The sequence below is a fragment of the Glycine max genome, chromosome 20, assembly GCF_000004515.6.
Source record: "Glycine max cultivar Williams 82 chromosome 20, Glycine_max_v4.0, whole genome shotgun sequence".
NCBI classification, from domain to species: Eukaryota; Viridiplantae; Streptophyta; class Magnoliopsida; order Fabales; family Fabaceae; genus Glycine; species Glycine max.
The window spans coordinates 17,843,865-17,857,890 of NC_038256.2; the positions used below are offsets into that span (position 1 = coordinate 17,843,865).

Below are 14,026 nucleotides of genomic sequence, written 5' to 3' on the forward strand. Positions count from 1 at the left end.
ATATATATTTATTGTGATGACTGAAATTGTTGTCTCTATTTAATTTGTGTTGTTTGAAGACCTGGGAAGTGTGAATCTCAGGCATGAAAGAAAATATGTATGTGCGGAATGCGATTTATTGTTGATGTCGCTATTGAGGATTTTAATTGATATGTGGTCATGTTGATAATTATGATGATATTGATTTGAGATGACGTGGTTGATAAAGATCATGTCAACATGAATTGATGTTATTGTTGATGTTTATGTGAATATGAAATGAGGTTGTTGTTGTTGTTGATAAAGTCATTGAGACGAACGTCATTGAGACGAGATGATGTCTATGTTCAAAATGATATGAAAATGGAATGTTGATTGATGTTGGAAATGCATTGGCATGTGCATGTTGTGTATGTTCATGGGGGGGTGCATTGACCTTGTCGGACGACCCATTCGTGGGGGACTAGTGTGGTTAAAGAATCTAAGCCTTCGCTGCAGGGATGCTTAGACGCTTTAATTTGTCCATGGTCATTGCACTTGATGGTGCCCATGTTCGATACGTTGGATGTTGTGTATGTTCGTGGGGGGCGAAGTGCACTAACCTTGTTGGATGGCCCATTCGTGGGGGACAAGCGTGGTTAAAGAATCTAAGCATTTCTGAGGGGATGCTTAGGCGCTTTAATTGGTCCATGGTCGTTGGCACTTGCTTTGGGCCACGTTCATACATCGTATGTAGTGTATGTTCATGGGGGGGAAGTGCACTGACCTTGTCGGATGGCCCATTCGTGGGGGACAAGCGTGGTTAAAGAATCTAAGCATTTATGAGGGGATGCTTAAGCGCTTTAATTGGTCCATGGTCTTTGACACTTGCTTTTGGCCTTGTTCATACCTCATACGACACAGGAAATAGAATAACTGTGGCAGAGTGTACTTTGTAATGAGGGGGCTTGTCACCTGGTAGGGAACTCCTTTAGGCCTCAGGTTGATCACCTATGCGGGGGCAGTTACGTGCACAATCGGGTGGTCTCGATGAACTCTGCATGGTTTCCTAAGTGATTGTGTCATGTGGACACGCTTAGGCTATTTCTTGGGATTTGGTTGTTAGTACGTACCACATTGCATTTGAGAGTTGAGTTAGGTGCATGCATCATTCTGTACAGTCTTGATTAGATTCATGGATGGATGATGAGTAATTGTTGAATATGGATGATGAGTAATTGTTGAATGTGGAAGATGAACAATTGTTGGATGTGAGTGTCAAATAATGAATGTGTGTAAGCTTATAATGTTTGACTATGTTTCTTGCTAATTGTGGTTATTTGGAATTGGTATTGGTTCTTTTTATAATGAACTCACCCTTGCAATTTTGTATCGTGTGGTTGATACCTATGATGATCGCGAACATTGTTCGTGGGAGTAGAATGACAGCAGTAGGGTGCAGGGAGTAAGATTCTGGTAAGGAGCCGTCGAGCCGACATGACGATGTTGACATTATTTTGGGAGAGAGTTGTATTTTGTTTATCAACTCCTCCATAGTTGGATTATGAGTCATTTTGTTGAATCAAAGATGTAAACTTCAGATTTTACTTATATGCATGGACAGATTTTAATTTTCCATCATGTGGATGATGTGTACTAAGTTGTTGTTCCTATATATATATATATATATATATATATATATATATATATATATATATATATATTCACCTAAGTAAATGTGTATGTTTTAGCGAATGTATGTTAGGAAAAAATTACTTCTATTTCCATAAGAAAAATTAAGGGAGTTCTTTTTACAAAAATTGAAATTATCACATATTAGAGTGTTGATATCATAGCGACGAGGCGGGTCGTTACATGGCCTCTATTTATAGCCTAAGTGTCACACAAAATTGGAGAGAAATTTGAATTTCTATTCAAATTTCACTTGAATTTGAAATTGAATTTGTGGGGCCAAATTTTGGAGCCAAAATTTCACTGATTATGATTAGTGAATTTTAGCTATGTTTCAGCCCACTAATCCAAGATCAAGTCCAAGATTCTCCACTAAGTGTGCTTAGGTGTCATGAGGCATGTAAAGCATGAAGGACATGCACAAAGTGTGACTATATGATGTGACAATGGGGTGTACCAAGCAAATGCTCACCTCCCCCTCTAAAATTTAATTGGATTGGGATTCTCCCAATTCAATTAAATTTATTTCCCAACACACACATCAAATATTCACTTAATGCATGTGAAATTATAAAACTACCCCTAATAAAAAAACTAGTCTAGGTGCCCTAAAATACAAGGGTTGAAAAATCCTACATTTCTAGGGTACCTTACCTATATTATGGAGCCCTAAATACAAGGCCCAAAAACAATGAAACCTTAATCTAATATGTACAAAGATAAGCGGGCTCATACTTAGCCCATGGGCCCGAAATCTACCCTAAGGCTCATGAAAACCCTATGGCCTTCTCTTGCATCTCTGTCCAATCTTCTTGGAGTCTTCTATCTAATGCCCTTGTGGGGTAGGATTGCATCATAGGGTACCCTAGAAATGTAAGATTTTTCAACCCTTGTATTTTAGGGCACCTAGACTAGATTTATTATAAGGGGTAGTTTTGTAATTTCACATGCATTAAGTGAATATTTGATGTGTATGTTGGGAAATAAATTTAACTGAATTGGGAGAAGCCCAATTGAATTAAATTTTAGAGGGGGAGGTGAGCATTTGCTTGCTACAACCCATTGCCACATCATATAGTCATACTTTGTACATGTCCTTCATGATTTTCATGCCTCATGACACCTAAGCACACTTAGTGGAGAATATTGGACTTGATCTTGGATTAGTAGGTTGAAACATAGCTAAAATTCACTAATCATAATTAGTGAAATTTTGGCTCCACAAATTCAATTTCAAATTCAAGTGAAATTTGAATAGAAATTCAAATTTCCCTCCAATTTTGTGCGACACTTAGGCTATAAATAGAGGCCATGTGTGTGCATTTTTTAACTTTGATCATTTGAGAATTACACTTCAAAGTTCAGACCTCATTTGAGGCATAAAATTTTGTGCTCTTACTCTCCTTCTCCCTCCACTCATCTTTTCCTACCTTCAAGCTCTTATCCATGGCTTCCTATGGTTGTGAGCTTGTTCTTGACTCATCTTCTCCTTGAAGTGGCATCTCCAATCATCTTTCTTCTTCTCCATTATGCTGCCATTGATCTTCAAGAAGCAAAGGACTCCATTGATGAAGATGATCCAAGGCCTACAAGCTCCACATGGAGCTTCATCAAAAGGGCACAAAGGCAAAGGAAATGAAAATGATGAAGACTCTCAAATTGATGAAACTAATACAAGTATAGATCTTCCAAGAGAGTGGAGAACTTCAAGATACTATCATGTTGATAATATCATCGGTGACATATCAAAAGGGGTAACAACTCAACACTTTCTCAAAGATGCATGCATTAATATGGCTTTTGTTTCTTTAATTGAACCTGAAAATTTAAATGAGGCCATAATTGATGAACATTGGATCATTGCTATGCAAGAAGATTTGAATCAATTTGAAAGAAATCAAGTCTGAGAATTAGTTGATAAACCTAAAGATCATCTAGTTATAGGAACTAAATGGGTATTTAGAAAAAAAACTGGATGAACATGGAATAGTTATTAGAAACAAGGATAGATTAGTGGCTAAAGGATATAATCAAGAAGAAGGAATAGATTATGAAGAAACATATGCTCTAGTAGCCAGATTAAAAGCCATTAGAATGTTATTAGCCTTTGCATCCATAATGGATTTAAACTTTATCAAATGGATGTTAAAAGTTCTTTGTTAAATGGTTTTATTCAAGAAGAAGTATATGTTAATCAACCTCCTGGTTTTGAAAATTCAGATATGCCCAATCATGTCTTTAAATTGAAAAAGGCCCTATATGGTTTAAAATAAGCCCCTAGGGCTTGGTATGAACATTTGAGCAAATTTCTCTTAGAAAAGGGCTTCACTAAAGGAAAGGTTGATACCACACTTTTTATCAAAAGAAAAATGAATGATATTCTTTTAGTACAGATTTATGTTGATGATATAATCTTTGGGTTTACTAATGATTCTCTTTGTAAAGAATTCTCCCAAGATATGCAAAGTGAGTTTGAAATGTTCATGATGGAGAGATTTGAATTTCTTCCTTGGACTACAAATAAAAAAACAAAGAATGGAATATTTATTAGTCAGTCAAAATGTTGCAAGGAACTGCTTAACAAGTTTGGGATGAAAAATGCTAAACAAATGACCACTCCTATGAGCACTACTTGCTATCTGGATAAAGATGAAACCGGTCAACCAATAGACATAAAGAAATGTAGAGGTATGATCAGATCTCTTTTTTATTTATCAACAAGTAGACCTGGTATAATGTTTAGCGTTTGTATGTGTGCAAGATATCAATCAAATCCCAAAGAATCTCACCTTTGTGCCGTTAAAAGAACTATGAGATACTTATTAGGCACTATAAATCTAGGGTTATGGTATCCTAAGAATTCGTCTTATAACTTAGTAGGATACTCTAATTCTGATTTTGTTGAATGCAAAATTGATAGAAAAAGTATAAGTGGAACCTATCATTTTAGTGGTTCTGCTCTAGTATCATGGCATAGTAAAAAGCAAAATATTGTTGTCTTATCAACTGTAGAAGCGGAATATATTTCTGCTGGAAGTTGTCGTGCACAAATCCTTTGGATGAGACAACAACTTTCTGATTACGGCTTAAAACCTGATCATATACCTATCCAATGTGACAATACAAGTGCGATTAATCTGTCCAAAAATCTTGGTTTGCACTCTAGAACAAAGCATATTGAAATAAGGCATCACTTCCTTCGAGACCATGTTCAAAAAGGGGATTGCATATTAGAATTTGTTGACACAAAGAATCGGTTAGCTGATATCTTTACAAAACCTCTCCCCAAAGAAAACTTCTTTGCTATTAGAAGAGAATTAAGACTCATAGACCTAAATAACTTAGATTCCTAGCCACTTTGATTGTTTATAATAATTGTTTTTGATGGTCGTTTATCATGCTTATCTATGATGATTGTTTACTTTGATTGAGTGAAGTAATTGTTTTTTTATAGTTATCTATCATGTTTGTTTATGATGATTATTTACTTTGATTGAGTGAAATAATTGTTTTTGATAGTTATCTATCATGTTTGTTTATGATGATTGTTTATTTTGATTGTTTATAAATATTGTGTATATTGGTTGCTAATAATAAATTGATTTTCATGATTATTAGACTTTAAAACTCATATTTTAGGGTCTAGTAAATCGATTATCAATCCCTGTAATCGATTACCATAGAACAGACCTACTGTAATCGATTACAATAGGTTGTGATCGATTACTAGAGACTGTGGGCAGTTATAGGTTAAGCCTGTAATCGATTACATGAGTTGTAATCAATTACAACTCATCCATGCCTATAAATATAGCTTTTTCTCTCTCCTTGTGCAAAACTTTCTTCCTCCCTTTCTCCTTGACACGCCCTCCATTCCAAAATCTTCAAACCCTCATAACTTTCTCATTTCTTACCCAAATCCTTTCAAACAAAGTGCAAACTTCATCTTTTTTCAATTCTCTACAAACCCCACTGATCAAAATCTACCAAAAATGCATCAAATGGCAGACTCATCTAAGAAGCGCAAGAGTTCAACTTCAACCACCACCGCTACAGGCCAAATGCCACCACGACACTTCCGGTGACTCTCTCGCACCACCCAATCCCTCCATTTCCTCCCCACGTTCCTTAACTTTATTTTCCTCTGACGAACAACGTCAAAGGTACTATTCCTCATTTTCCAATCGAGTCATTCTTGATCCCAAATATTTAGACTTAGAATTATTTGAAGGAGAGACTTTTGATTGTTATCAAGTCTTTCAAAATTTTGAATTGATCAATTTTATGTCTCTCAAAATGCCATACTATCCTGAGTTAGTTCATGTCTTTTATAATAATTTGAAAATTAAGGATGGTGTTATCTTTTCTAAGGTGCATAAAATTCCCATTGTGGTTGATTAGTCTTTATTTTATTCATTGACAAAAGTAAGTAGTCAAGGTGTACCTTTTGAGGGCACTTTGGTTGATGAATGGAAACATCTTTATTCAAATCATGATGTCCGTTGTCATACCCTAATTTCGTCCAGGGACCATTATTTGTTGGCATGAGACCTTCGCTTGACAACCTCAAAATGTTTAATACTCATCGTTGTGTAATCCGTAAAGTCTCGCAACACTCCGGAAGTCAAAACAAGCATTGTTGTGCAATCCGTAAAGATCCACAACATTCTGGAAGTCAAAAAGAGCATTGTTGTGTAATCCGTAAAGTCCCGCAACATTCCGAAGGGGCAAAAAGAGTATTGTTGCGTAATCCGTAAAGTTCTGAGATGTTTCGGAAAGAAACTAGTATAAAACATGAAAACAAGAGTGTATTAGCAAAGTGGGGTGTGTGTAAATAAACTGTTACACTCTAATTTCATCTGAGGACCATTGTTGATCGCTTCAGAAGGCTTAACACTCATCACGGTGGAATTCGTAAATTTTCGTGAGATTTTGGAAAGAAAACAGCCAAAAACACAAAAGGGGGTGAACTTATCAAGATCCTCCACATTTTGTTGAAAAATGGTTTCCGGGGCTTTCGTAATGCTTCCGTAAAATTTCTGAAAAACTTTGGGTAAACATATTTCACTTGATATTGGTGAAAGGGAAGAGGAAAAAGAAGAAAATCAAGTCCTATATGCTTTTGGGGCTTCCATAATGCTTCCGTAAAATTTCCAAAAACCTTGGGTAAGCATATTTCACTTGATATTGGTGAAAGGGAAGAGGAAAAAGAAGAAAATCAAGTCCTATATGCTTCTTTAAGGCTTTCGTAACTTTTCCATAAATTATGAAAAAGGGGGTGAACTTATCAAGATGGGGGTGCAAATAGAAATTTTCAAATTTTCGAATCTGGCCGTTCCAGAACATTTTGGAAGCTGGGTTACTTAAGGAGAAAGCAACCCTGGGCGAGCTGGGCAGCAACCTCCTCCCCCTTTCCCTATAAATAGGTGAAGGGAGGTTGTTTCAAAGGGTCCCTAACCCCTATGTGGACATGCCACATGTAGCGGAAAACAAGGAGCAGGAAGCAAAAATGATATGGGAAATAGCAAATAATTTGGGAGTAACTGGGATTGAGGAACAGGGAAGGATAGTGGAGAAATTCATGCAAATGGGGGATAGAGACAAAAAAGAGGCAGAGAAAGTGGGGAATAGAAGCCATAACTCATGAATATTATCACATACAATGTGAGAGGGTTAGGGAGGGGGGTTGTTCGCTTCCGGCAAGTGCACTGAATTGCACAAGTAGTATAAAATGGTAAGAACTGAGTATCGAACTCTCGGGGAACTTGTGTTACTTGGTAAGCTATTTCAGTGAATAGGTGTATGATGTGAAAATCTAAGTGTGAATATGAACAGGTATGTAAACTATCTATGCAAAAAGGAAAATCACGTGAGAGAAATGATGTGTAAAAACAAGTAGAAAACGCGTTGGTCTTCCTAATAGGTGCCTAATGCTAAAAGGATATTTTCTATCTAACAATGCTCATGTGTTCCTATGGTGTCTCATGAGATGCTAAACCCCGATTTCTCATGATAGTTTAGCCTAATCCTGATCAATTATCATCCTCGGATTCCTCTTGTTGGACTAAATTCAACCAGGACTGCATTAAGACAAACATACTACAAATAAATTATCGCACCCCAATTCCTCGTGATAGTATGACAACTTAGCCCTGTCCTATCAAAGTCATCAGAATCAGAATAGTTTCCACTGTTGAATGACCCTAACAAAGCATGCATCTACGTGATCAAGGTAAAGGAATACTAGAATGAAAAGCTGATAGCACAGAGAACACACAAAACATCATTAAATAGATAGAAAGATATTTACATCAAGTACCTACAAGGAAGATCCAACAGAGAATTTTAGCTTTCCATAACCAGGAAGCCTCCTTTACAACAAAGAGAAGAACAATATGAAAGATTGCAAAAATACAAGTGGTGAGGATGTCTCCTTCACCTCTAGGATCTCACAACCACTCACAAACTCATCTCAAGCTCTCAGAATGGCTTCCGCTTCAAGCTCTGGTCTCTACAGATCTTCACACAGCAAAATCTCTCAAAACTCTCTAGAACTTGGACCTTTCTCTCTCTAGAATCACTAGACATGCAAAGCTTCAGCTCTCAGCCCAAACTCCCTTCACAAAATCTGATTTCAGGCTTAAATAGGTGGCCTTGTTTGTGCTCGTGCGCTTAGCGCAATTCTGAACCGCTTAGCGCACATTAGTGAATTTCGGCTTAGCGCGTTCTTTTCTCGCTCAGTGGATGGACTGAAGCGGTGCACTTAGTGAGATGAAGCGGTGCGCTTAGCGAACCTGTACAGCTCATCTTCTTCCAGATTCTTCCTCGCACTTAGCCAATGAGTGTTGCGCTTAGCAGACGCTCGCTAAGCCAGCAGATTGGCTTAGCGAGAAGGTGAAAAATAGCACTTTTCAGAGTCACCTAATTAACCTGAAATTGAGAGAAAATGATTATTAAACACGCAAAATGGAAGTACTAAGTATTTATTACCTATACTTAACAGAAAATACTTATAACACTACAAAATAACCATAAATTGGGGAAGTTTGATACAATTTACACAGGTTTTATACACAAAAGTTAGTCGTATTCATCGACTAACAGAGGTGAAATGGGCTGCAATAAGGAGATTGGTCAAAAAAGAGAAATTGGACATGATTTGTATTTAGGAAACCAAGAAAGAAAGTATAGAGAGATCAATGTGCCAGGCAATGTGGGGGGATACAACAGTCTCTTGGGAGGTGCAACCAGCAATTAATTCTACAGGGGGACTGCTATGTATGTGGACTGAAAATAGATTCACATTACAAAGGAAAGTAGCGGGGAATGGCTTCATTTGCTTAACAGGCCTATGGATTAAGAAGGCATTGCAGCTTCATATTGTAAATATATACTCACCATGTGACATGCAAAGTAAGAGAATATTATGGGAAAACATCAAACAACTGAAAATAGCCAACCAGGGGGGACTATGGTGCATTATGGGGGATTTTAACAACATCAAAGATCCGGTGGAAAGGATGGGAGTCTGTCAAAGGGGGGTGGAGGGGAGCAGTATCAGGGAGTTTAATGAATGGATTGATGATATGGAGGTGGTGGAAGCGCCATGGATTGGAAGAAAATTTACATGGTTTAGACCCAATGGCGCTGCAAGAAGCAAGTTGGATAGATTTCTAGTCTCTCTAGAGTGGCTTACAAAATGGCCAGGCAGTTTCCAACACCCATTGGATAGAAATTTTTTTGACATTGCCCGGTTTTGCTTAGGTCAAAGTTTGTAGATTGGGGTCCAAAGCCATTCCAGATTCTTGATTGTTGGCTCCTAGACAAATCTTTCAAGTCAATAGTGAAGGAATGTTGGCTGTCCCAACAGCAGAGTGGGTAGGGTGGCTTCGTGCTTAAAGAAAAAATAAAGAAGTTGAAGGAAAGGCTGAAGACATGGAATAGAGACCAGTTTGGGGATACTTTTAAGAAATATAAGAAGATTGAGGGAGAACTAAACCAGTTGGAAGTGAACTTGGCTGACAGATAACTTTCTCCTCAACAGATGATAATCAGAAGAAAAAAAACTTCAAGAAGATATGTGGATAGCTGCACAATCTCATGAATCTTTACTAAGACAGAAGGCAAGAGCTACATGGGTCAAAGAAGGTGATTGTAATTCAAGATTTTTCCATTTGTTGGTTAATGCAAACCATAGAAATAACAATTTGAATGGAGTCTGGATTGATGAAGCATGGATTGAAGAGTCGGTGAGGGTAAAAGAGGCAGACAAACTATTTTTCTTGCATAGATTCCTAGAGACTGATCAGCATAGACCCCAGTTGGATGGTATTAGCTTTCAGACCATTAGCAATCAGCAAAATGATATGTTAACGGCCAAATTTCAGGAGGAGGAGGTAAAAGAGGTAGTTTGGGGATGTGGGAGCCAGAAAAGCCCAGGCCCAGATGGAATTAATTTCAAATTCATCAAGACATTCTAGAATCTAATAAAACCTGATGTCCTGCGATTCTTGGATGAATTTCACATCAATGGAATCATTCCAAGGGGGTGCAATGCTTTATTAATAGTTTTAATCCCTAAGGTGGCAAATCCCCAAGCTCTAGATGAATACAGACAGGTATCACTGATTGGATGTATGTATAGGATAGTGGCCAAGCTGTTAGCCAACAGACTGAAAAAGATTATGCCAAGTATAATAGATGAGAGGTAGTCCGCCTTCATAGAGGGTAGACATCTGTTACAGAGCGCATTGATAGCAAATGAGGTGGTTGATGAGGCAAAAAGAAGACAGAAGTTGTGTATTGTCTTCAAAATGGATTATGAGAAGGCATATGACTCGGTATCTTGGGAATTTCTTTTCTATATGCTTAGAAGGTTGGGATTTTGCTCCAAATGGATACAGTGGATAGAAGGGTGCTTGAAATCTGCATCTATTTCGGTATTGGTAAATGGTAGCCCTTCGTCTGAGTTCTCCCCACAAAGAGGGCTAAGACAAGGAGATCCATAGCACCATTTCTCTTCAATATTGTGGCGGAGGCACTGACTGGACTGGTGAGAGAGGCATGTAGCAAAAACTTATTCCAGGGATTCAAAGTAGGCTTAAACAACATCGATATAAGCAAACTCCAATACGCGGATGATACAATATTTTTTGGAGAGGCATCACTGGAGAATGTGAGAGCACTTAAAGCAATTTTGAGGTCATTTGAACTTGCATCAAGCCTGAAAATTAATTTTGCAAAAAGTAGTTTTGGTGCAATCGGTATGTCGGAGAGGTGGAACTTTGATGTAGTCAGTTGTTTGAACTGCGGTTTGTTGTCCATCCCATTTGTCTATCTAGGTATACCTATAGGTGCAAATCAAAGGAGGGGGCAGCTGTGGGACCCTATCATTAAAAAGTGTGAGAGAGCCTTATCTAAGTGGAAGCAGAGTTATCTTTCCTTTGGGGGGGGGGGGGGGGGAGTGACCCTTATCTAGTCAGTCATAACTTCTATTCCCATTTACTTTTTTATCTTTTTTCAGGATTCCCAAGAAGGTGAAGGACAAGTTAGTCAGCCTACAATGCAGATTCCTATGGGGAGGAGGAACATAAATAAACAAGATTGCTTGGATCAAGTGGGAGACAATATGCCTTCCAAAAGAAAAAAGATGGATTAGGTATCAAAGACATAAACACTTTCAACCTGGCTATGCTTGGCAAATGGAGATGGAACCTATTTCATAATGAAGGACAGTTATGGGCGAAGATACTGGTGTCTAAGTACGGATGGTGAGGGGGTTTAGATGAGGCTACCGATGATAATTATGAGTCATTGTGGTGGAGAGACCTAAAGTCGGTTTTCCAAATAACACAACAAGGTGAGGATGTAAAAAACGGTGTACAACAGAGGGTTGGGTGTGGAAGAGTGTTTTTACCGAGTTTGGTGATAGGATCAAATTTTGGGAGGATAAGTGGTTAGATGGAGAGACCTCACTGGTAACGAAATATCCTAGACTGTTCCTAATTTCGTGCCAGCAAAACAAATTAATCCAGCAGATGAGAGGCCATCAGGAAGGGGGCTGGGAGTGGAATTTATCATGGAGGAGGCCATTGTTCGATAATGAGATCCCAATGGCTGTTAATTTCCTACAAGACATTGAAGGGAAGACTATCCACACACATAGAAGAGATGAGTGGGAGTGGAAGGAAGATTCAAGTGGGAGATACACGGTGCAAACAACTTACAAATGGATGAGGGAGACAACAGTTGAGGGGATTAAGGATCAGGCTTTTGAGGAGCTCTGGAAGTTGAAGGTGCCACTTAAATATGGAGTGTTTGCATGGAGGCTACTTAGAGATAGGATGCCTACTAAAGTAAACTTACATAGGAGACAAGTACAACTCATGGATAGGAGCTGCCCATTTTGTACAAGTATGGAAGAGGAAGCAGGACATATGTTCTTCCACTGCAGTAAAGTCATACCTATCTGGTGGGAAACATTATCCTGGGTGAATAATTCTGCAGCCTTGCCGAATGATCCAAGACAACATTTCCTACACTATGGATATATATTGAATGAGGGAACTAGGGCTAATAGATGGAAGTGTTGGTGGCTGGCCGTGACTTGGACTATTTGGCAGCAAAGGAACAAGATGATATTCTCCAATGAATCATTCACCAGCAACAAAGTGATGAATGCAACTTTCCTGTTGTGGACATGGCTGAGCCATATGGAGAAAGACTTTTCAATGCATTTCAATCAATGGACTAGTAACCTTAGAGTAGGGATTTTGTATCAGTAAAGATTAGCAACATAGAATGTCACTAGATTTTACTAATATGTACTGCCCCGGCTGTGGTTCCAATCTAGACTCCATTCAGTCTGAGTCGGAACCATTACCATGGGTATTTAAACATTTGTATTTTAGTACCTCTAGTACTCATTTATTTATATAAAAAGTATTATCTTTGCTGATAAAAAAAAGTTGCAATAGATGGATATAAATATTTAAGAATCTCTTAAAATAAAAAAACTTGTAATTGTAAAAAAAATTAGTCATCCCAATAAATTTACCTTGATGGTTATTGTAACGACCCGCCTTGTCACTACGATATCACCACTAAATACCTCGAGAAATTCAATTTTTTTTTGGAAAACTCCTTTAGTTTGCTTATGAAAATAGAAGTAATTTTTGTCTTGACATACATTCACCAAACAACACACCATCACTTGAGTGAATATGTGTGTGTGTGTGTGTGTGTGTGTGTGTGTGTGTGTGTGTGAATAGTAACTCAGTACACGTCATACACATAATGGAAATTAAATTTGTTCATACATATAATTAAAAATCTGAGCTTTACATCTTTAGTTCAACAAAAGGAATCATGAACTAACTATGGAGGAGTTGATTAACAAAACACAACTCTCTCCCAAAATAATCCCAACGTCATCACGTCGGCTCGACAACTCCTCAACAGAATCTCACTTCATGCACCCTACTGTTGTCATTCTGCTCCCACGAACAAGGTTCGCGATCATCATAGGTATCAACCACACGATACAAAATTGCAAGGGTGAGTTCATTATAAAAAGAACCAATACTAAATCCAAATAACCACAATTAGTAAAAAAACATAGACAAACATCATGAGCTTACACAACATTTGTTAATCAACGCACACATCCAACAATTATTAATCATCCATCCATGGATCCAATCAATTATGCTCAGGATGATGCATGCACCTGACCTCAACTCTCAGATGCAATGTGGTACGTACCATCCCCAAGGAAATAGCCTAAGCGTGTCCACACGACACCTCACTTAAGGAAACTATGCAGTAATTGTCGAGGCCACCCAGTCGTGCAGCGTAACTCCCCCCCCCCCCCCTTGATGATCAGGCTGGGCCACAAGGGAGTTCCCAAACCGAGTGACGCACCCCCTAGTACAAGTAGTCCTCCTCACAAGGAACTACAAGTACATACTGCCATAGTTTATACTATTTCCTGTGTCATATGAGGCATGAAACATGGGTGTCATCAAGTACAATGACCATGGATGAATTAAAGATCCTAAATATCCCCTCATAAATGCTTAAACTCTTTAACCACTTTATTTTCCCCCACCAGGGACATCCGACAAGGTCAATGCACTCCCCATGAACATACAAGACATACAACGTATGAACGTGGGCATCATCAAGTACAATGACCATGGATGAATTAAAGATCCTAAACATCCCCTCAGAGATGTTCAAACTCTTTAACCACTATATTTTCCCACACAAGGGACATCCGACAAGGTCAATGCACCCCCCACGAACATACACAACATCCAACGTATGAAACATGGGCGTCATCAAGTACAATGACCATAGATGAATTAAAGATCCT

General features: G+C 38.3%; 1 protein-coding gene across 1 annotated transcript; it reads left to right on the forward strand.

Moving 5' to 3' along the window:
- Positions 1-11,687: 11,687 nt before the first annotated feature.
- Positions 11,688-12,434, forward strand: LOC102664919 (uncharacterized). The gene has a single exon (XM_006606705.1). The coding sequence runs from the start codon at positions 11,688-11,690 to the stop codon at positions 12,432-12,434; it is 747 nt and encodes a 248-aa protein (XP_006606768.1).
- Positions 12,435-14,026: the final 1,592 nt, after the last annotated feature.